The sequence below is a fragment of the Hesperophylax consimilis genome, chromosome 8 (genome assembly GCF_061612785.1).
Source record: "Hesperophylax consimilis isolate HC1 chromosome 8, BYU_Hcon_1.0, whole genome shotgun sequence".
NCBI lineage: Eukaryota > Metazoa > Arthropoda > Insecta > Trichoptera > Limnephilidae > Hesperophylax > Hesperophylax consimilis.
The window spans coordinates 20,381,371-20,407,345 of NC_142843.1; the positions used below are offsets into that span (position 1 = coordinate 20,381,371).

Below are 25,975 nucleotides of genomic sequence, written 5' to 3' on the forward strand. Positions count from 1 at the left end.
CCAATTAGTGGGTGAATTTAGAGATTTGAGCATAAAACGCCGTTCAGGAAAATGTTATTCCACTTCAGTTTTTCAGTTTCTACGTGAAATGCTCCTACACTGTTAGATTCAATCTATATATACGTATACTCCCTTGAACACTTCTTCACTACGATGTAATGTATTACCGCTGAAACATGCGGATATTCCCTAGACCCCAGAAAAGCAAATCATTCAAAACTTATCATACATTAAAAGAAAAGTTTTAAGAAAGGTTTGTACCCTCGTCAAACCTTTATCAATAAGCTTCATTCTTCAAACAGTATCCGAAAGTTGACCGAAGAAAGCGGTTTAGAGACCCGGCCCTAAACGAACTTTCTAAAGTTATATCGGCTTGTGAGATATCTTTGGGGCCGCCATTAATTTTCTTATCCGGCAGATAGGCGATTTATTTTTAGAGGTTACTAACATGTAGTGGGAATCAGTTAAAGCTTTTTAATTCATTATCTTTAACCCTTGTTAATTAATGACTGCGCAAAACGAAAGTGTATCGAGGGCTGCGAACATATATTTACAATATCTTTCTCTTTATGGAGTCAAAATTCGTTTCAATTGATCGCTTCAATAAATCGAAATTAATAATAATAAGTCCTGGATTTATAGTCTAGGCCAGTGTTCAGCGGCATCGTCGGGTGCGTATAAACAGGACAAAATTTCCGTGAGCTGAGCCACGAATTATGGGAAAAGAACAAAGAAACCGCATGCGCCATTACGCAACTATAATATAAAAAAATTGTACTGAGACTGAGAGACACGAGTTCTAATTGCTGTGATCGACTTTGCTCCCCGAAAAAATCTGTTGAGCACCCCTCTGCTTTAGTTTTTTTTTATTTTTATAAAATGTGTCTATTTTACTCATAATATTATGTACCTAATACGCTAATGTTCACCTTACAATTTAGGTCTCGAGTGACCTAGTTAGCTAGATAGAGTGAACACCGCAGAAAAAATTACATTAAAACTATCAATCTTCCTTCAAATCAGGTTCGGCCCTGAGCCAAACGGCGCCCAGCGCTAGTAAAAACCTTAAGAGGTATAAGGCGCCTGGAGCGGACTGCTCCAATTGGGCCTGCACAGGGCCGGCCCTGCTTCAAACAAAAAAAGAAAAATAAATTTAATGCCCATAAATTAAAATGTCAGGTACATGTACGATTTTTGTTTACAGAATTAATTCTTGTTATGTTGAAAAATGTTAAAATAAAAATTGTGAATGTAATTTATTAATTTATTCAGGGTTTTTACCTATTATACCTCCTGGTGGGTATCGATACCGCCTCCCCGGCAACTATTCATTAGATAACCAACACATTTGCCAAAGGTCACTCCAAGTGGTTCGCTACGTTTGGTGACTAGGTAGGAGTGCCCGGATAAGGTTTAAAGCGGTGTTTGCGTCTGTCCACCAATGCATGGCGGGCCGAACCAGGATAGGCCGCCTGAAGGCCCTTTGACCTCTCCAGCCGGACGCTCTCGTCGCATCGCCTTGCACTGTAGGAGGGATGGAATCATATGTATGTCACTCCTGAACACTCACGTCCAGATTCCTACCCGTCCCTCATACCGTTTTCCTACCCAGATACTTCCTCTTTATCATTTTCTTTTTAAAGACTCTTCACACAGCATCCTTAAAATGAGTGGATTTCCCCCGTCGACGGGAAACTAAAAAAATACACGAAGACGATCGTTGTTTCCAAATAAATCAGAAATTAATTTTATAGATACATTAAAATATTATTCGCACAAAATTTTCAACAACTTGCGTCCTAGCATGACTATAAATTGTTATTCCAGTAATCTTATGCTATTACAATAACAATTATTATGTACATTATTCATTCCAAAGGTTATTTATTTGTGAAGTTAATGAATTATTACCACATTGTTGGACCAATGTAATATTCATGTTCCGCCTTAAGGGGTTCGTTTCTATTCAGACACCGGGGATGGTGAGGGTTGGGGGGGGGGGGGGGGGTAATAGTTAATTGAGCATTATCAACTATTTGGTATCATATTTGAAATGCATGTCGTTTCCTCGTTTAATGCTAAATTCCGCTTTTGTTAAAAAATCGTTTGATGTTTCGTGCTGAATGTATTAAATCGTAATTTTGCAAACTGTTTTTTTATATATCTTCATGGCACTGTTTTTGCACATTCCACCATAAATTTAACTCATAAACCCATAAAATATTCTAAGGATAAATCTATCTACTAAAAAATTCTAATGTTATGATTTTCATAGAAAAAAAGAAAATAAGCCGGTTCAATCATTTCCTAGCAAAGGCCTCCATTATTGAAATCGGTTTGATGGTCGAGGGTTCAATCATTTCCTAGCTAAGGCCTCGATTATTGACATCATCGGTCTGATGGTCTAGAGTTCAATCACTGTCTAGTTAATGCCTTCATTATTGCAACACCAATAATTTTCAACTGTGATGGTAGTTGAAGGAAATGAAATATTGTTACGTTTTTCTCAGCTTGGCAATGTTTGTCTTTGCCGTCTGCCGTGCATGTATAAACCAAATGTATTTTTATATATCGTTTATCTATTTCATGGAGAAATGTCATGTGTACCGATCCACGTAATTATTTCTAAATTCTTGTAAGCCATTTACAACTTATTTTACCCATGTACCCACGATTGTTTCTAAAATAATAAAAATAAAAAAAAACAAGCAAAAAATTTTTTTTTCTATAAACAATTTTTTTACAATTTTTGAGTTAGTTGCGTCATCTTCTTAGGCCGGTCTCTAGCTAATTTCAAAGATTTTTATTTGGCTTTGACTGAGAATTGAACCTTCTCCCATGGGACTGGCTTTTGAAATGCTGTTAAATTTTTATGTCTATGAAAACTTGGTTTGACTGAGGATTGAACTTTTCATTCCCATGACTGGAGTCAACCGCGCTATCAACTGCGTCAAATCCCGGTTGTCTAGGATTGAAATATATTTCTTATATTTACTACTGTAAGACATTAAAGTCGATGACAATGCATTCTATCTACTCGATTGGATGTCGGGAAGTTGGTTAATTTTCACATTCATTCACGAATGGATTCTTTTAAAAAGAAAAATTGGTGAAAATATACCATGATATGTAGATTATTTGTACTATCTTATAGCATTTCGTATTTGCACTTAATGGTGTTTCAAACATTTTAAGCTCGGAGCTCGTCAAAAATGTGGTTATCGTGGGAAAATTCAGGTTATGTTATGATGTAGTTACAAATACGATAATATTGACTTCTCTGAGTTGTAATATAATTATTATTCTGTTAGGTTTATAATCACTGTGTTTGAACTATATACTCGAATGCAAATCCAATCACGGCGCTTCAATCACATATTGTACTGTTTGTATAGGACAGGCGGTATTTACAATTTGCACTATTACAGGCTCTTATGCATGCCTGTGCTGGATTGATGATTTTGAATACCAGTGTTTCATAATCCATTCAATATAATTGATTCATATTTTATAATTAATCCACCACATAATGCATTGCATTTATAAATATAATCATTTTTGAGTACTGATTTTCATTATTTTTCTATGGAAATTGTTAATTTAGGTTGTTTCACACTAAAAACATGATTCATGGATTAAAAATAAACCTGTCAAAATAAAATTCATTTGTGATTTAATGCCATCATTAAATTATACGTGACATTTGTATCATGTTACTGTAAACTAAAAGTAAAGTCATTAATTCAGGTGCCTACTTAATATGTTGTTTTAAACACGGATCTGACAGAATTATTTCATTAATATCTGATTTTACAGAGACCAAGAATATTTTAAGAATCTTTCCTCGTTATTCACAACAGTATATCAACGTGGTATAATGTATTTTGATTGTATAAGCTGATATTTGAATAGGATTGAAAATAACCAAGTATTTTGGTGTACCGGAAAACTTTTTATGTTTGTAAGTACAACTCATAATGATGTCTAATAAAATGTGATTCCTAACAGGTGATTTTTGTTTCAGAAAACTGAAAAGGCTTAATCTCGGTGGAAACGACTTGAACTCCATCCCTCAGAAATCACTTGCCATCCTGGACAACCTCAAAAAGCTCGAGATGCAAGAAAATAAAATTTCCTCTATTTCCGAAGGTGACTTTGCAGGTTAGTTAAAATACTTTTTTTTAATAATTCTATTAATTTTGATATACGTTAACGATTTCCCATTTTTTATTATTGTGTTACAATATTTTTATTTATGAAATAAAATAATTTTTTTTTTTTTGGGGTTCAAAAAAAAATGATCTGCGAAAGAAATAAATTGTTTTTTGGGCTATCCTCATCAAACAATCACAGCTGTTCAAGCGGGAGAACACATCGAAAATGTACTTTTGATCTTACATAGTTCATTATAAAACTTTTTTTAAAAATTTGAATATGTATAATGTTCTCTTTTTAGTTTAGATTTAAGTTTGGTTTTGGTGTTTTACATTTGTTCTTATACAGTTGTCTTATTTTCCATTGTTAAATCAATCTTTTTAACATATAAATTACAGAAAAGTGGTTGAATTTCATCGATAATAAAACGGCAAGTTTTTGAAGGATATGTCATACAGTACACTTTTATTTATGTCCATTATGCTCATATATCAAACAGAATATTTAGATACGACGAATACTTTTACTACCAACACGTTCGTTGTTAAAATTATATCTAAAAGAAACAGCTAATATTCTGTGCATAATATTACTAAAATCAAAGTTTATAAAAAGTAAATATCCCAAAGATTACAAAGGTAAATATCCCAAAAGTGTAATCCAACTTCAAACAAACTTTGTTCGAAAAAAATACGCCACGTTCAACATTTTGCCCAACCAAATACGACCAAAGAGCAAAGTTTCACACAAAACAATGCTATATTATATTTTACATAACTCGCTGATTCAATGTACACCGGTCACAAAATGATATTTTACTTTGCTAATTTAGAGCTTTTTACCGCCTGTTAAAATGTATGCAAATGTATTCCGAGAGTTAACAAGCATTTTAGTATAGATTTTACACGAAACTTTTTGGCAGTAAAATATTTTTTTTCTGATTTTTCACGACAACGAAGGAGTTTTAAATGTGAATGATCGAGCTTTGAAATTTAAAAAAGTGGTTGATGTCAGGATGTGAAAAATGGTCAATGAAATCAAATTTGTTTACAATGAGTGTGCTTATGATAGGTTCACAGCTTTGGTGAGCCGAAAACCTTATAAATTTAAAAACGTATATTTTCGTTAAATCAATCGATTTTAAGGAGTGAAAGTTCTTCAGGGAATTTTTAAACATATGTAAAAATAGTATCTATGTATTATAATTGTGTAAATGTTGGCATGTATTACATACGATAGCATAACGTAAAAACCTTAATGTAAAGTGTGCTTCATATTTACTTTCTAATATTATTCGATCTCCGTTTTTCATGTTTAGAATATCTAAAATGATAATATTTTGTTGAAGGGTTACATTTTGGCTGGCACGAAAAACATCGTATCAAAAACACGCATACAGAATAGAATCATTATCTAGAGTGTGATGTAAATTTCGTTCCCTAAAGTGTTGTTTAATATAATACGACACATAACGCCCAAAAGAAACGATAGAAAGTTACTTCAAAATTTTATGGAAATCGGTACTTATGTAGATATCTCAAGGCTCGAGTTTTAATCAGGTCACAATATTAATATTAAGAAGGAAATGTTTTTTTAACAAAAAAGAATTTCAAAAGTTGATGTTACTCATTTTGACATTTAAACAATTTTCTAAAAGATTTTTATTGATGCTCTTCCAAATAAGCTGCATGTGTTTCGTTTTTCCACAGGATTACTATGTTTTTCTTCTTACATCAAAAAATTACAATAGGCGTTCTATAAAAGTTTTAGTTCGGTCGGTTTTCTCTGGAGTTCTCCAAGGATCTATCTTGGGCGGCTTCTGTTTCTAATTTTCAAAAACGAAAAAGGTTCTGTCATCTATCATTTGCAATAATTAATGTTTGCAGATGACTTTAAAAGTATAACGTATCATCAAGAACTTATCGATTGCGTCTTTCGGCACATTAATTTAGTTTCAAAAATACAAAGACTGAGTCAAATCGATAATTGACTCAAGTAGACTGGGCAAAACCAATCTATCAAGCTTCAGTACACCGAAATTCCATGTCGACTAATACACAAACCGATCATGTTTGAACTTTTATAATTTCATCTTTTTACTAACGATAATATTTTTCATCGGCTGAATCAGATAAAAAAAGATTTAATGCTTATTTTTGACGGTAAAAATAAATTTCACCATCATTTAAATGATTTATGCAGCAGATCCTATAAACTACTAAGCAATGTCATTCGCAATTATTGTTCTCGCTCTTTCCAAAACCCACTAATATCAAGTCTGTTTTCTAATTCGCTGGTACTAAGGGAATTGAAATCGAACTGAGTGATCTGTGCCCGTTTGAATCATCTTAGGCGCCCTACGTTTTGAACATTGAAAGAATTGATAAAAAAAATCTTACGTTATTTTGTGCCTCCATGAAACGTTTCTACGAGCATGTCTATCTCATGTTATTCAAGGTATAAATAACTACCATGCACTTTAAATGCGTAGATGTTTTTTTTGTTATTTACATATGGATTTATAAATTTCAACAGCCACATGTTGAACAGTGGGATTTTGGCACAAATCAACCAATCAACCATTTGTTCCGGAATCTCACACTCGGGGATGTCGCCAAAAATTTTTGTATATTGCCGAGCGACTCATTCAAATCTGGATCAGAATTCGCCCTCGGGGAGAGCGACCACCTATCTGAACACGTTGGATAACAAATTTGTCGTATTTTTTAAAATCTGCGGTGTTTTGGAACCATACACAAAATTTATCTACGGTACTTTTACAACAAATTAGGTAATATTTTATTATAACCTGTAATATTTGAATGTGTAGGCAAACGATTCAAATGTATAAATAAGTATTACGTAATATTTCATGGTTTTATTTAATAATGAAAAACTTGACACAGTGCGAACAAAGAAAATACGCTTATATTTTACAATAAATTTTTGGATGAAGTTACTAAATTAACGGACTGTTTTTTTGTTTGTTTGGCATTGTCTAGAGACCGGAGAGAAGGCCATTTAATCATATATTTTTGAGTGTTTGTTTTATATTACAGTTTTCCTTTGTTAAGAATTAACAGACGAATTTTTCCAGAATCCCTGAACTTACTTATTTTCTAATACAAAATGTAACAAGAGAGAAGTTAGGTAAGTTTTTAGATTCTCACGGCCAAAAGCATTTTTGTTGTTTGTTTTTGGGGTGTTATGTCGTGTTGCGCTAACTCCTTCTTTAGCCGACGTTTCGGACAGCGTTGCAGTGTCCATCATCAGGGCAGATCCGGTAGATCCGAAGATGTGTAAATTTTGGTTTGAAAATTTACACATCTTCGGATCTACCGGATCTGCCCTGATGATGGACACTGCAACGCTGTCCGAAACGTCGGCTAAAGAAGGAGTTAGCGCAACACGGCATAACACCCCAAAAACAAACAACAAAAAAGAGAGAAGTTAAGTTATAAAATGTAAAATATTTATATTTTATATAAATATTTAAAGTTCTCCAGTATGTATGATCTGTTTATGAAATTATATATATTTTTTACATTTCATTAAAGCATGCCATATACAAGTAACACATCTGTATTTAGGTAAATTCTGGTTGCGATATCTGGAATATTATAAATAACATAATGTTTTCAGGTTTAGTCGAATTGGAGAGTTGCATCAAGTTTATACAAAAGAGATCTAACCTAAAGTCTAAGCTTACCCTTTTAATATATAATTCAGGAACGAGTGATATTAAACTTTATTCCTTTTCTTGGGGAGCACTAATGTTTTGCACGGGGCCTTTGTTGAATTAATCGGTTTGCGTGCGTCCCTACGTTCGTTGGTTCTAACTTTTCCCTTGACCCTTAGAATTGAATGAAAGTTTTAATGATAATAAAATCGATGTTCAAGCAAAGTTTTGCTGAAGATTCTTTTAGTATATATCAACAGCAAAAATATATTACGAAAGAACAAACTTTTTGGCCGAACAATAATTCGCTGTTTTTAAAGAATTTTTTCAACCTTTTTTTTCCTTTAGTTTTATAAAAACTCCATGTTGGACACGCTGTATCGAAGTCCAAAGCTAAGACTTGCCATCTTGAGAATCTTGCAATATGATTTTTTTACGTTTTCTTAGATAATAAAGCATATTGAAACATGTCTGAACGGTCCACACATAATATTATTATAATTCCTAGAACGGTGAATGATTGTACGTGCGTACATATAGGTAACGCAAATAAAGTTGAGTCGAACACAGTACTCATCTAGATGTATTGATTGCATACGGCATGTTTCTTACTTGGAATTAAACAGAAAAGAAAATTAAAGGAAGTGAAAATAAAAAAGCACTCGTTGTAATAGCTTTTTGGATATTAAAATTCGATATTCGTTTACACACTTTAACTTGTCCATTTCTCAGTAGTAACAATAAGTAGGCATGAGTTAGCAAAAGCCTAATTTTCAGTAACGTTTGGCGAGGCCATAACTTTCGGAATTGTATACGTTATATATATAACTCCTCAAACTACAAATCACGAAGCAAATTTTGGTCCATCCCAAATTTACGATGGTAAATTTTAAAAATAATAATTACCTACACGAATTTAATTTGCAATCACTGATAAAAAATATCATATCTCTTTCGTAGGACAAATTGGTTTTACTGGATTTGTGCTTATCTGTTAATGAAGCGGTTTAATGGTCAAAGTTTACAAGATCTAAGAAAAAGCAACATCGAAAATTCTTTAAGAGTTTTGTTAGAATCCTCGTGCAATCTACGGTGAAAATTGACCTCCAGCCTGAAAACTGTTTGTACTAAATTATACATCAAAAAAAAATAATTAATTAGCTTTACACAGGAGGCCCTGAGGAGGATAATTTGTCTCGGGGCCTATGTCATCTTTAGGGATGGTGTGGAGGGTCTATTAAAGGAAATGAAGGAAAGAAAGTTCTGGGAAGGAAAAGTTTTGAGGGGTGGGTAGGAATCGGGGGTCAGTGTATCTTGGAGAAACGGACGTACGAACTCTTCCCTCTCATTGCGGTGCGAGGCGATGCGATGGGTTTGGAGTGGGCTTATATTTTATTAGAGTTTTCTGGTCCACCTACTAGGCTCATGTCCGTATCATTAAAAGTTGTAATAACAATCGTAAAATTGTGTTGTTAAAGTCAACTCTAATTGCTCCGTTGATGCTAAAATAAATCTACATTCACAACGGGGAAGTAAGTAGATAAATTTCCGCGCCTTCGTAATGCCTTTACCGCATCCTTACTGTTCTTCAATGCCCCCTGTTGTCTCCATCGCCCCTGGCTCTCCCCAACGCCCCCATTGGCATAATTTTAAACCAGCGATTTTTTGCTTATAGCATTTTGTTCCATTTTCAAACCCTTTTTTTTAGGCTGAAATAATCACTTAATTCACTTTTACTAGGTCTCCGTAACTTGGATTCTCTTGGCTTGGCTCACAACCACCTGAAAGAGATTCCAGGAAAGGTGTTTTCTCACCTGACGCTGCTAAACTCACTGGAGTTGGAAGGGAACGGAATCATCCACATCGATGAGGACGCGTTCTACGGGCTGGAAGGTAAGCGAACTTCATACAATTTTATTCAAACAATTCATGACTTTGAAGTAAACCTAAGTGCCTTACACGGTGCGCAACCAAATATCAACCGAGTTAATATCTATCGTAGTCGATATGATCGCATATACGTTTTATGGTATATTTTATTTATTTATAAAGTACATATTTTTTAATTGCATTTCATTAAAGTTATTTTGAATAAAAGGTAAATAATATAAAGTGAGGTTTTGGGCCTTACTAATAAACGTTTTTTAAACCTTAAACAACTGATAACCAACTCTTAATGAACAGTAAAAGGTTGTTTCTCAGCTGAAAAAAATCCAAAACACCCTTATTAGTGAGGAGATGTAATGAAAGTTGTAATTTCTTCATAAAAAACGCCTTTGTCCAAAACTAAAGGGGTAAAATATTTTCTACTAAATAAAATTAAATTTAATAAGTGTTTTTGTTCCCCTCTTTTGGATTACAATGCTCATAAAATGATAATTTTTTATAAAAAGAACAAGTAAATTTAATAATTAGATAAGAACAAGATAAGTAATCATACTGCAAATAGATAATTGTAATCAATATAAAATTAATTATACCAGAAACTACCTATTATATTATTGGGTATAGGTATCACAGTACTCCTCGACATTGGTGTATTAACTGTTTGTAACAAATAAATATTAATGGATTCATCTTTATGAACAAACAAGAGATTACATATTCCAACATCACACGCGATGGTTAGAATATTGCTTCGAGAGCCCAGTGGTTAGAACAGTCACCAAAGCGAATATCTTATTGTTATAATCCCGGTCGCTAATATCTTATGTGCACGACTTGAAGTAATATTATTTTAATTTGTCATAAAGTGTTAAATGTGATGTTAAAACGAAGTTTTTTTAAATGAATTTATTAGAGAACCGCACAAGACTATCAACCATCTCAATCAAGGAGCCAGTGAAACCATAGAATGGGGAATGTTTTAGGGCTGAAAGTAGTAGTGGGTAAGAAGAAGGTGTGGAAGTACTTGGCTACTTAAACACGGCTAAAGCCATTTCACCCAACGTTTCAATTCGGAATTATGGTATTTCATACTGAAAGAATCTCCCACTACTGAACGTAGACAAATTAACTACGTATTTTTTTAAATTAATTAATTGTGAAATAACAAAAACTTAATTGCGTACGCCGGGTTTTGAAGTCGGGGCCTTCAGATTCGTAGCTATGGATTGTAAGAACTCAACCAAGGAGTATGCCAAATTACCTAGGTCACAACAATGTACAAATTAATCCCCTGACAATTCACCCCGTGTTCTTTGATGCATACATAGGCTGTAAAATACACTTTTCCCATCATTTCACATACTCAATTATCTCCTAATAAAAACATGGGTATTGTCCACTAAGTACTAGCCACACGAGTCCACCTTTCAATTGTATAATCAAAAACCCGCAGGTCTAAAAAAATCCCTCCGACCACGGAGTTCGTTCAAATACGGTTTCGTTTTTAAATTGAATGTGAAATAATTAAACTCTAACCGCTTTGGAGTACTATCGTTTTTTTTTACTTACAGCAGTGTTCAATTAAACCATAGAGCAGAGGCGGCTCTGGGGGTCCAGAAGTGAAGGTCGATCGAAAAAAAGGAATATGAAATTTGAATACATATTTCTAATGCGTAGTGAATATTATAGAAAATCAATGTATGTAATTAATTTGCCAGTACATATTCTAAAGCCGGTAGTATTATTTAAAAATATAAATAATTAATGTTTTTTTACTTTTGAAAAATCTTTCCAATAAAACTTTTAAAATCACTCCAACCTCAGTCCATTGTTTATAAGTAGATTTAAAAAGTAAACAACGAAAGGAAAAAAACAGATGAGTTCATTTTATTGCACTCGCAAATTCACTTTAAAAAACCACAACTTTTCGTTTTACAATATTGTTTTTAACCTTTATCTAATTGTCACTTTATTTAAATACGATTATCAAGATTCAGTGAATCGTTTTTGATTTCTTTCAATACAGTATACAAAGAATTTGACATTTTAAATTATTTCATGTAATTTACCAATATCAACAATGATAAACATAATTTCACGAATTAATATTCAAGTTCAAGATGGCTAAAGTTTATCACACAAATACTTTCGACTGACATTTTTTTTAAATCTCCCCCTAATACCTAGGTCGTAGATTTCTCTATCTAACCGCAGTCATGTCCGAAACCCCCTTAAAAATAAATATTGTATCATACTAAGCATAAGCCAGACATGATTTACTTCATTTGTCTGTATAGCAAAGAGAAATAGAGGAGATGGCTTTGGTACAAAATTTAAAGTGATCCACGGTAGATATATTGCGACATATTTTTGGGAGGTCATTGACCAAATGATCCCCACAGAAGAGCCGCCACTGTCATAGAGTTATATTGAAATAAAAGTATATCCCAGTAAAAGAGAGAATTCGCTAAAAGTCTAAAAGTTGACCCAGCAATTAAGGGTTTTGGTGTTATTTTCACGGGGCTTTCGTGAACGTTTTTATAGCTAGATGGTTTGATTTAAGTTCCCCGTGTTTAGTACAAACTATTCATTGCACGTTTGTAAACACCTTTCTTTATGAAGCAAGTTCTTTAGTGTGAGTCAACAAATAAGCTGCGGTGTACATACACATGTGGGCAGTTTTGCAAAGCACTTTTCGCAAAAACGGGTTTCCAATTTTCTTTATGAACGACCTATTTAGAAAAGCCATTGTTGCAAATATTGTTGTGGTGAAATATTAATAAAGCGTTATAAATAGTACAAATTATGAATTTGATTATTCTATGTTTCTCAAGAAGATCGATACTATCTCTTCGGGTGCGTTTTTTCAGTTGCTTGTCATTTGGGTTGGGGAATAATAAATGAACTATAAAACATTCAATGTCTGGATTTACTTACCTCATACAACGCACGTGAGCCACTCCCAACTGCCTGCATATATACCTATATATTCTTCATTATAAGCCTCCGCTAAACGAACCAACCAATTTGTTAGAAGATCAATTTCATAATAATAAGTTTAACACTAAACCACAAACATAAAAAGAAACCACTTTATAAATAAAATAGTTGTGGAATTTATTTTTACTTACTTGTTAGTTGTGAGCGGATCACGTGCGTTGTATGGCCAGATTATAAGCAACAATTAATGAACCTCGAAAAATCATTGCTAATTTTTCGCATAAAAACCATTCAGTACTTTCAACCCATTTGTTCAGTTTGCAATGTTAGTTCTGTTTATTTGAAATGCGCTATTTAAAATATATATTTTTAAAATTTTCTTTATAAACAAATACTGTTTTCGAAACAAGATAAAATCATCTTTCCGGTGCGAGCATTTAAAAAAATATTACTATTTCTAAATAATAGCATTTTAATCAAACATTTACTAAAAACTACATTTTTACTTAATTTTTTTACTTCAATCGTAGAAAAATTGAGAGAACTCGATATTTCAAAAACACATTACTAAATAAATAAACTTTTAATAGTATACAGTACAAATAAATATGTCAAGTTAAGAAAACGATAGTATTAATGTAATTGTAATTATAGTATTAATGTAACTTTTATTGTTAAAATGATCATTTGTGTATATCATATTACAATTAAGCCAACAAATGATTCAAAAACACATTGCTCACAAGCAAATGTTTATAGAAATTTTATAATAGGTTTCCGGAAACTTTGTTTTTGAAACAAAAGATTTCCGTAAGTCGTTTTAGAAACCCGCCGTAAGTTAGTAGTGTTTGTGCGTATTACCATTCGTGACTAGCAACGGTTTGGCTCTATAAAGGAAAATGTGTGTAATCAGAGTACACTAGAGAAACAACACCAAGCCTTGATCCCCTCCTCCCGTTGTAAGGGTGGTCTTGTCCCCCCGAGCGATAAAGCAATAGTGTGTCACATATCAACATTAATTTTACGGTAAATAGATTATACACAACAAACAGTAAACACGTTAGATGATATGAATGTCGCAAACATTTACGCATTACATTTCATGTAAATTTTAAAAAATCACGGCATCTGTCAAAATTTTAAACAAAAGAAATTCACATTTCAAAAACAGGCCATAATTCTAATAACAAAATTCTAACCATAGGTAGGTATCCACATAATCGCTTTACTGAAATATTGTTAAAACAACCAGTTTCAATTTTGAAAATGAAACAATGCGAATTACAGACAACCGAATTAAGTATGTTTGATAACGATGACTAAAATATTAATGTGTTTATTATATTACTAAAATATGATAGACTTCAAGAGCATGACAAAGATATGAAATTCATAACATTATGACCAAAAATTAATGATATTAAAAGGTGAATCCACATCAATGTTTGCCAATTACCTAACTACTACCCACAATCAGTTACTACCTATATTACTCCTTTTCCAATACGTGATTATTGCTACCCGTACGTTAAAGTCTCAGTGATCCTTGAAATTTTATTTTATCTTCTGTCCGTTTTTATATTTTATTGTTTAAATGCCAATAAAATTGTTTTTTATAGTGGAATAACTTAGTTAGTGAGTTAATTTGATATTTTACTCATTAGGTTGTTCCACTACAAACATATTCATTTTAGATTTGTAAAAAGACAATAGATGTCGTGAATTAAAATAAAAATGGTCATGTTTATCCAAGACACTATTCTAGACTGCACTTAGTTTGTGTAGTAGATTGCAATATTACTTAAAGATTGATTGATTCAATTTGGTTTTGGTTCTGGATTCAATTCCCAGATACGATTAAATCTTTTTCTGTCTTTGCTGTTTCACATTTTTTTGATTCAGATTCTACAATGATTAAACTAATAACGTTGCTTGATCATTTTTTTTCAATTTGTTGACTTAATAATGAAATAGAAATTTCTTTCATTATTAATCTTGTATTCAACGATGTTATCTATACGTATGTCGAAAAATTAGATATTTGGTGTAAGGGATATTGGTTTATTTTGAATCTGGATATGATATAAATGTAAGAAGTAGGTATGCATCTAACCTAACCTAACCTAATCTAACCTTACCCAACCCAACCTAACCTAACATAACCCAAGCAATAATTTTGATGTTTTAAGTACCCAAGTAAAACAAAACTTTTAAACCAGTGGTAACGGATTCTTTGAAAAGCCACAAAACCCGAATAGATTTTCACGGAAAAACTTCAATAATAAAAATGGAGGGGTGTACGGAAGATAATATTAGAAATCTAAATCGTATTTGTTGGTCGCTTGATTTTGCAAGTATACAAATATATGAAATTCATCCCACTAAATCAAAGCAGAGTAATATTTAAACCACACACTAATTAATTGGTTAAGCGATCTGTAGGGCTGATATTCAACAAATTTATATTCAAATCTCGCTTTCAAATATTATTAATGTATTTTTAATGCGAAACGGAAATAAATTATTTCGGTATATAAAAAATAAATATTTTTAAAACAGTCATAAACATATATTTATTTGCACGTTACATTGCATAATTGTTCAATAAAAAGTCGATTGATTGAAGTACTAGTACATTTTGAATTATTTGGTGGTTTGGGAAAAAGCCGACGCAGCATAGTGGTTCAGAGCACCTGACCGGCAATCAGAAGGTGCGGGTTCAATTCCCGTCCCCGGCATTTATTTTTACTCGAGAGATAATTTCAATTGGAAAGAATTTTTTCATCTAAAGCTTTTACAAAAAAACTATTTATTTAACCAAACATTAAATTTCATCAAGGTACACAAAATGTGTGTATTTTGAATATTTAGATTGCGGTGTGGGTAGTTGTTCAAATTCAAAGTATTCACAAGGTAGAACAAACGTTAGCGCCCTCCAGAATATTCCTAGGGATAAGTTTGCTTAGGGTGCTCCAAATGTAAATACACCCCTTCCCGCACATTTGTTGTAAAAACAAACCCATTTGACCTTTCATAGAACACTTTAATGGGGAGTCTGACGAAATTGTTTTATCCTATTTTTACATCATATCCGTTAAAATACATTTATAAGTCGATCTAAGGTATTTGTATTTGTGTGTACGAATTTAAATTGATATCTACTTCAATATTCTACAAATATTTTGATAGTACGTATTTCTTAAAGTAGTTTTCACTGCCATAAATCATACTCAAAATCTGTGTATCCAAGCAAGCTGCATGTCAAGGAATGTCATAAATCATAACACGATGTCTTGATGTCATAATGCAGGAGCTTTATAGGACAAACTACTTAGATACGTTATCACAAAACAAACACACTGCGGTGATGTTTTCTATTTTAATAAAAATAATAAATGGAATTAGGTTGGTTGTTCCTTCGTAGTTTGTTACACGTGTATTTTTATGTACCTACTCGGTACGAGTACAGTATAGTCTCTATAATCCGAAAATATTTCATCCGTAATAATAATACAAGCAAGAACTCGTTTATAAAAAAACTTTTTTTAAATTATTATTGTTATATCTCTGCTTTACTTGCAGATTTTTGTGTTGGGAACTCTTTGATAAAGTAAAAGGTTATTTTACTATAATTGCGTTTATTTACGTTACAATAAATAAGTCTAGATTTAGCTTCACTGTTCATTACTCGAGGGTTGGTAATTCTCTCTTTCTAGAAGCTTGTTGTCTGGCAAAAATATCCCACAGGCAATTGCTACACTCTAGCGACATCTGTTGGACTCTGGAGTAAGCTTTATGACTGGTGCCATCTATCGTTTGAAAACCCAACTTATTACCAAACATCACAATTATTGAACTATTATTTAATGTATAAAAGAAAAACTTAAAATAAAAATTCGAGCCTTTTCGGTAACGAATTTTCGGATTACTGGAATCTTTAAGAAAAAACTGGATATTCAGAAAATTGGAAAGTTTGACGTTTTTCAGAACCTCTTAACGTATATGTTACACCCTTGACAATTTTTATTATTTTACCTTTAAAACCCGATACTGTGGATTTACCAATGTTATATTCTTTCACCAACTTCATACAGTTCCACTAGGGCTCAGTAAGTCAGCTGCCTTTAAGCACGGTGTGTTGGAATGTCCAGCTTAGCGTAGGCACATAAATCCGAATACAAGTCGTAATATTGTGCGTTTTTACACGTATAAAGGTACGTGTTTCTTTTTTCTTTGCAAAAAACAAACTATTGTCTTTGCTGTGTTTCAATATGTCAATGACCGCAGTTTATTTTTACGCAGGTCTAATTTACGAGTTGATTTTCGAAAAAGCTTTCCACTTGAATCAGCATGGTTCTATATGCGGGGATTATGTTGACTGGAATTGGAAATTTTCTTGTTTTGTTCATGACGCCCATTTTCTTTTCTCCAAAAATAAATAGAAACTACGTGAAATTTGAAAAATTTCCATATTTTCCATAAAACAATATTATGAGAAGCATTATTGCCCAGGGAAGCAAAAATGATACAAATTTATGCATCCACCCACTTGGTATCCAGAACTCGTGAAGCAATCCAACAATTCAAATTTTGCGCTTATTCGAAATTTGTATTTAACCCTACAGCTTTTGTGCGTGACACGTTAGTATCGAGGCGGTCAAATCTGGGTTTTATGATAGTAATATGCTTTTATAGGCCATTTGATTGGTTTTCCGAATGGTTCAAACTGCTCGACACAACCACACGAGGGCGATTAGTATCGTACTGTAAACTAAGTGTGGTGTATTACCCTATTAGAGGCGTAGATTCTAGAAGGGTGGGCTTTTTCTGATTCGAACAACATCAGAATATTATTTGAATATTATGTATCTAGGTCGTACTCCCACTAGTCACTCTGCCCGTTCCTCGGTATTTTTATGTGGCGAAAATAATTCATTGCATTATCTTATCAAGCAAAGTGTACAGTTTAAATACACAAAAGTGTCGTTTCATCAATTTTAATATGAATCAATATATCAGTGGCTTAGAGTTAAAATACTGTATCTACATAAACCATAATGTTGAGAAAACTGAAATTAAATGTTTGTAAGCCTTGTTTTTGATTTTGTGCGAACTGATTAAGTTTGATGAGATTTTGTGGTATAAAAACAAGTTGATAGTTACATATTATAGTATCTGTGTATGATATAAATACAAATTTTTGACACACACTTTTGCTTAGCATTAAGATATTATTGCTAACCATGTACAATATCTTTTGCTTATAAATATATTCCCTGTAGGATTCAAAATATATTTGAATACGTTTATATCCTTGGGACGGTAGAATTGGTAGATGCAATAATTGATTAAAATAAAATATGGCATCTTTGATACGTTTCAGTATTTAACTCATTTTTGACCAAAATCGGAGGTACAATATTGAAGCTCAAAGCCATTTATATATTTGCGAATAAGTCTATATACTTAAAGTCGAAAAGATCCAAACTCACAAAACAGAACTTTTTTCATTATTATACATTACTTATTTTAGCTAGATCAGTCATTAATGGGTTCCGATTCCATTCTAGTCTAAATTATAACCAATAGTTCTTAGTTCCATAAATATATTATTATTTTAAATTATTAAAAAAAAATCTGTAGGAGACTGATGCTATGGATAACATGGACGTATACTAATCAAAACAGGCTACCAACTCAGTTTGAATATGACGTATTCTAAGATATTTCAGGCACATCGCTCTCAAAACCAAATTCTAGAATTGAAAACCTGTGAAAAATTCCAAATCAGCAGTATCAGAGGAAGATCGATGATATGTGCACGACTGACTGAGTTTGCAACGATATGGATTGTTAGCACTTGGAAATTATAACTATGTGGAGCAGAGGAGCTTACAACGGTACGGATTGTTGGCACTTAGAACTATCAATGCAAATTATAAGTATGTGGAGCAGAAGAGTTTACAACGGTATGGATTGTTGGCACTTAGAACTATCAATGCAAATTATAAGTATGTGGAGCAGAAGAGTTTACAACGGTATGGATTGTTGGCACTCACAAGTAACTGTTATAGCATCTTGTCTTATTTCAAAGCTAAAAATTGTTTGTTTGTTTTACAACTATCAATACAAATTATAACTATGTGGAGAAGATGATTTAACAACGGTATGGATGTCGGCAATTACAACTATCAATGCAAATTGTAACTATGTATTGCAAAGGAGCTTACAATGGTATGGATTATTGGCACTTACAAATATGCAATGCAAATTATAACTAATTGGAGCTGAGGAGTATACAATGGTATGAATCGTTGGGACTTACAACTATCAATGCAAATTAGAATTTTCTGGAGCAGAGAAGTTTACAACGATATCGGTTGTTAGCACTAACGATAACTATGTGGAGCAGAGATGGAGCAAATGGAAGTCATTTTATCGTGTTATTTTCTCTTTAAAATAAAAAAATATATATTTAAAATTTCAAGACCTTACCTAAGTTCTTAACGAATAATACCTCCACTAACATGGAATTTTCAAAGATTTCAATGTAATTTCTGATTTTGTTGAATTCAACAACGTTATCAAGTGTTCTTTAGTTAAAACATTAAATGTTTACAGCCAGTTCCGTGTAATCTGGCTCTAGTGGTACCGTCTACTGCCGCAGCTAGCTCATACAAGCTAAATTACAGCATGCACTACCTTAAATTGCAGTTAATGGACATGGTTTAAGCTCTCAATGTAGCAATGTATAAAACGAGTACAACATTAGCAAAGGAGCTTTTAAAGAAAGCTTATACTCTGAAGCAATGCGTACAAAGTAAAGCTTTTAGAAAACTGCAAAAGATTTACGAGTTAGTGCTCTCATAAATATTTTTATATAAGTTAATGAGTCGAGTTTGTTCTTGGTGTAGTTTTTATACAAATATTCTGAAAAATAGAAGAAGTGGAAAAAATCTATTTCACCACACTTTTAAGCGCACAACATTTAAACTGCGTATGTATAAATATTGTGCTTTTCGATAATAGGATTAAGAAGAAAATTAGAAATGCCTTCCAAATAGATTTAAATGGAAATAAATTATCCATTTAGCCCAATAGCCCAGAGCGCCTCATTTACACTTGCGTGACATCGTAAACACAGTTACGTATTGGAAATTTAAGCTCCGATTGGTCAAATATTTGGTCACGAAACACATTCACAAGACATTTCTTGTATTCTTCTTAATTTTATGTTTTCAACTGTTTTGTAATGGGATTTAATGCGCCAATAGCAATATTTTTATGCATTTCCGTTTATGTTGTAAAGCGTACACACGCGCCATTACAAAATTCTTCAAATTATATATTTTTTTTAATTGTACATAATAGTAAAAATACTATTTTTGTATGGTCAAAATAACTTCTTTGAAACATCAGGTAGAAATGCTAAGAATTTTTCCATTGGAAAGCTAATAGCTCCGAAAGGCACAAAATAATTTGCAAGGCAGATAGAAATATTGCACTTTTAAATTTATACGACGAGAATGCCAACATTTTTATAAATCCCAACCAGGATTATTAGATTCCTGGTCAAATAAAATTATTCACAAATTTTCGTTAAACAAATGGTTGAGTATTGGAGAGTTGAGCGCAGAAATAGAAGGATTTATGCTTGCCATTCAGGATAGAGTCATTAATACTAAAAATTATATTAAGCATATCAAAGATACAAATTGATGATTTATGTAGAAAATTTTTGGCTTTTCCGGAAACTATGGAACATATTATATCGGGATGTTCTGTTTTGTCAATATTTACACAATCAAGTTTTAAAAATAATTCACAAAAGTTTGTTAATTAAACATAACATGATTGACTGCCGAAATATAGTACCATATCATGAATACTAACCAAATTCATTTTTAGAAAATGAATTTTATAAAATATATTATGATAAAACTATACTAACAGCCGATTGATTAGTCATAATAGACCGGATATAGTTTTACATGACAAAATTTAAACAAATAATTTATATCATTAAAAGTAATATTCAAAAATCTGTTTCTGAAAAAATTAGAAAATACACAGATTTAGGAAATTAGATCAAAAGAATTTGACATTCTTAAATTATAAAAATATTACCATTTGTTATTTCGGCTACTGGCATTATACCTAGCTCTCATTCATAATTTAGGCGAATTAGATCTGTCAAAGAATTTATAAATAAAAATGCGAAAATCATTCATTTGAAATACATGTAGGATTACGAAAGATTTTTTGAATATTTATGTTGAGGGAACACTAGGATTTATAGGTTCAGTTAGGAGTTTTACCGAACCATTTGATATGAAAATATCTGGAGTCGGTGAATTATTTTCCCAATTGATCTCTGGTGAGTTAACGTGTTGTTCTTGTATTGTTTTGTATTTATTATGCTTATATAATGCACTTGCATAATGTGGATTGACTAGATGATCATTTGTGGAAAAGTGTGTGGAAGGGTTTAGTTTTTCCTGATGGGAAGATTTAACCCGGACATAAAAGTCGAAAAAAAATTACAAAAAAATACAACACAAAATACGAGATGACAATATATCAATTAATTTAGTATTTAAATTTTAGTGTATAAATGGGAGATTATCATAGAGATCAGAAACCGTAGACATGTCGATAAGGGAGAGATGAATGTTGCGAGGAGCGGGGAAGTGGGAAAGGAAGTCAACCTTTTAATGACTGGTCAATAAATGAATCCCACAGTTTACAAGCAACTCGCATTCTACTATCTATATTAAGACTTTGAAAAGAAAATCTGCTCACGAATTATTAGTCCTTTTTACAAAAGTGTGTGATTTGCTAGCATCAGTAATAAACCTAATGGCAAATTCCCAATTCCGCGAAAAGTTCCTCTTGTTTCCAAAATCGAATATTTTGTGACAGTATTTAGTTAAGACACTTTTACAAATGATTTATAATTTATTTACCACAATCACAATCAAATGAATCATGCGTGAACGTCCATGATTCGTTTTTTATCACTGTCACCCAAAATCTCCCATCATAAAAAATAATATACTCATCTTTTTTGATTTTAATTAATTTATGTTATTTATTCCACACATAAATAATTTAATTTAAAAAATGCTTATCAGGTACATTATTATTTGCTTCTAGGTGTAATAGATACTTTCAATATCACCCTGGTTGCTTGAAATGGCTTTAGTGGTATTTAGTGACTAGATCTGCTTAGACTGATACGTCACCACTACCTCCAGTCACACCTCATAGCCGGGAGTGGGGATGTCACAGTCCGCAACCAAATATAAATAATTTATGTGAATTATTTCGCACGCAATTTAATTAAAATAATACACAAATACCAAAGTGTTCAGCCATAATTACAAACGAGAGTAAATTGATACGTATTTCTGAAAAAATTGTACATCTATAATATTTTTTCGTGAATAAATAAATAAATATTCTCTAGAAATAGACTTTTTAATTTTACCCGACGTGATAGTATTAGTCAGGACGGTTAAAACCGTTAATTCAGACCATGCGCAGTAAAGTCCCACAATGGATTACGCTGCAAACCGTAACCTTACTTTAGGAACATTACTTTTATTGCAAGGTCTGCTTATTTTCGCTCGACGGCGGTCAATTTTCTAACGATGTCGTCGTTTATTCAAGACATGCTGGAACTCTCCTGGTGCCAGAATGATTGTCACGTGGTTTGCCTCCAGCTAGTCGAAATAATACTCAGATGTTATATTATGGCATATCTACTGTTTCGTATATCTATGGAGATTATGGCGTAAACGGATTAGATTAGTTTAGATAGATAATTTTACTGGAAGTGAGAATCACAACGTACACTTTAGGCTAGGAATGTACTAGGCAGCCAGGCTGCGTAGACAACATGATTTTCAAGTTTGTATTAAAATGTATTCAAGCTAAGACAAAAATAGTCGGCTGCGGGAGCGAGTCGTTACGTTGCGATTTCGCAAGCAGTTGTGGCTAGTACAACTTTCTATCGTTGCTTCATTGACTCCTCCGAATCTTGGCTGCCTAGTAATGTAATGCATTGAATTTATAAGCTCAAAATTCAAAGCTCTTTTTTTCATGTACTTAACGCTAGAATTCCCTGACAACTAACAATCTTCTGGGGCCAGTGAGACTACGGCAACCCCAATTGAGGTATTTTATGAGGCTGAAGAGAGTGGGAACGAGAGGGAGGTAGCGAGGATGAAAGTTTAGTAGTCCCTATAAATTTAGTTCTGGTTACGAAACGCGGCTAAAACCATTTCCAGCAACATTTCGATTTTTAATGGTAGTCTTTCACATGTGTGATACTTAACATGTTTTCCACTCTGAAATCTGCCGCAAATATACTAAATATTTATATAATATCTTCCATAAACATGTATCATTGTCAGCAAATTAAAAATCAATCAGCAGCTAGGAAAAAAAAGTCAGAACTTATTTATTCAAAGCCCAATGCTGTAAAAACTTATATTTAACGATACAACTACCAGCCACGGGCAGGAACGAGGAATATAAAAAAGGAAATATTCGCCAGGAAATTGGAAACTCCTCGGGGAATTGCGATTCACTCGACTTAATCCTGCAATATAAATCTCAGCCAGGAAATGGACCTGTTCACCGGACACATCTGTATTGTATATCACGTTAATGCTACAATTTGTTAACTTTGTTAACTGAAACAAATTATTGCTCGTTGTTTTGCCAGGGATTTCCCAGTGAACAAAGGCTTCATTATCAAACGAATACGTGATGCACTAGGATTTATTTACGCAATGAATCTCTGTCACAAAACGTTAATGTTGAGAAATTGCGATACTTTAGATCAATTTAACTATAAATTCTAGGCTTTTTCGCGAAGCCATGACATGAATATTGAAATACTTAAAATCCCACGGTTATGAAGTGTCGATGAGATGAAATTATTTATAAAACAAACTACATACTTTTATTTTTGCTGATATATTTTCTCGCTAAGAGCAGAAAGTTTTTTTTAATGTACCTAATAAGCAGATTCAATTTCGTGATCATCATAATTTTGTACGGAAAATAATTATTCATCTCCAATGTTGTCACCTTTTCACCTCGTATTGGGAATACGAAATGATTTGAATTCGAAATGAGCAACATTCAACGCTTGCATAAATATTTTGGGACCATAAATGGACAATGCAGGAACTAATGGGCTTGAATTATATTTATTTAGGTTTAATTAATAACAATAACGATTATTCATTTACATATTCATAGCGATTTTACATATTTTATGCATGTATGTTTAGTTATTAGACCCAGTATTGTATAACCCACACTGAGTGGCTTACCTGTTATATTAAATGGCGTGTATGTTAGGAAAACATAAAAATGCTTATTCAGGTTATATTCCGTTTTTTTTTTTAAATAATGATTCAAAATATCATCAAGAAGCGATTGCATTTCAATATAATTTTATTAAAAAAAATACACTTTTAACTTATTTAATGTACCTTCCTTCATAATTTACGAAATGGTTTTGCACTACCAAAAACCCTTTTTTCGAGTGAACAATAAGCCAAGTTTCAACCATCGCGAACATTTAAGATCTCATAAACCATTTTTTTTTTTTTATATTTATTTTTTTTTTCTAATTCGATACCATGGTAAACTGTATTTTTTCAGAAGCTTGTTCTTTTTCGAAGTCTTACTACGTTTTTTAAGAGAACTTATTCCTAATTCTTTTTAAAATAAAGTTCCTTCATTAACTCTAGTTAAACTTCAGTATTTCAAATACCAAACACATTTTTCTTTAGCGTCTTTTACTACTTGTGAAAAATATTATTTCATATTTAAACTACATTTAAACCTTTGAAAGTATCTTATATATGTCAGTAATCGCTGTTTACTTGTTTTCTAATACCTGATAAAAACTTGACGGATAAAATTTCAAAATAATGAAACGGTAATAATCATCACTAGGAAAACTAACAGTTTAATAAAAATAAAACCACTAATAACATGGTCATGTTCTTAAAATTATTGCTGCAACGACAAAACAAAGAATAACAATAACAATATCAGTGCTATATTATAGTACAATTATAACTTACATGACATAAAAATGTACGCACAAAACGATGATAAGAGAATAAATAATTAATAACAACAGTGCTATTATAGTACAGGACCAAACAATATGATTTAGTATACATATCTTTTAGTTTTATCTTAAACATAATATAAAACAGGAGGCAGTTTGTGCTCATAAATGAGAATATTCTGAACAGACATTAAAACATTAAACCTAAAAAGGTACAAAAGAAGGAAACCGAAACCAAACATTTATCGGAAGCTTGAGAATATTGCTTATTATAAAACATTGAAAAGAAATTAAGATTAATGAATGATAGGATTTTTAAATATTTTATTAAAGCCAATTCAAATTCAGCCAAATTCTTAATTCTAAGAGCTGAGTTTATTCCAGCGTTTAATATAAATTTGTATTTGCCAAACAAAACATTTACCCACAATAATATTGAAATGTTCATTAAAGCAGTATAATACGCACAGGTGTAGGCTGCTATATTAATTGGTTGAGTTCTATCAGATAACGAGCATTGATTAGATATTTGAATGGAGAGGGGTATGTTTGGCAATTTGCTCTCGTTTCAAGAGATTCCTGTTAATACATTATTAACATAGAATGGCAACGGGCAACCCTCAGCCGCTAAGGGTATGGTTTCTGTAAATTACTTTACTCGGAATTTACCCCTCTCCTCATTCGAATACAAAAAAAAATAATTAAATTTATGCAAAAAATGTTATCAGCTTCAGAGCTTCATATAAAAAAGTATCTTGAAAAACAAATCTGGAGAGTTTTGCGTAATTTTCTCTTTCATAAATATTAAAGAGTTTTCTGTTGCTAAATGAAATTAGTAAAGACAATAATTGAACACGACTAATTGAATTCTTCTAAATGATAACTTTTCTGATAAAATATGTCTTTTTTATGGAAAACGCGCAAATATGTAGTTATGTTCGGTATTCTTTTTATTAATAAATAACTACGAAATTTGGCTGAAGCGGTTTTTAATAATATATCCGAAACCAATAAATAAACGTAGAAAATACAACAAAATGATTTACGAAAGGAAGGTTCGAGAATGTTCCGAAGCGCATCACGTAGGCAAAATAATTCTATCTCGATGTCGCGGTTGCTGGTACTGTACTGACCATTTCGTTCACGTTGTCGCTTATCTAGGTGGAAAATAAAACATTCTCGATCATTCCATTTGCTACAGAAACAAATATTAA

General features: G+C 32.2%; 1 protein-coding gene across 3 annotated transcripts in view; it reads left to right on the forward strand.

Moving 5' to 3' along the window:
* The window catches only part of LOC149421694 (uncharacterized), a 253,161-nt gene that overhangs the window by 177,538 nt on the left and 49,648 nt on the right, over window positions 1-25,975 (forward strand). For all 3 annotated transcript variants that reach the window (XM_089635019.1, XM_089635020.1, XM_089635018.1), the window contains 2 exons: window positions 4,025-4,161; window positions 9,575-9,727. In XM_089635019.1, coding sequence (XP_089491145.1) covers window positions 4,025-4,161; window positions 9,575-9,727 — 290 coding nt within the window. The remainder of the gene's footprint in view (window positions 1-4,024; window positions 4,162-9,574; window positions 9,728-25,975) is intronic.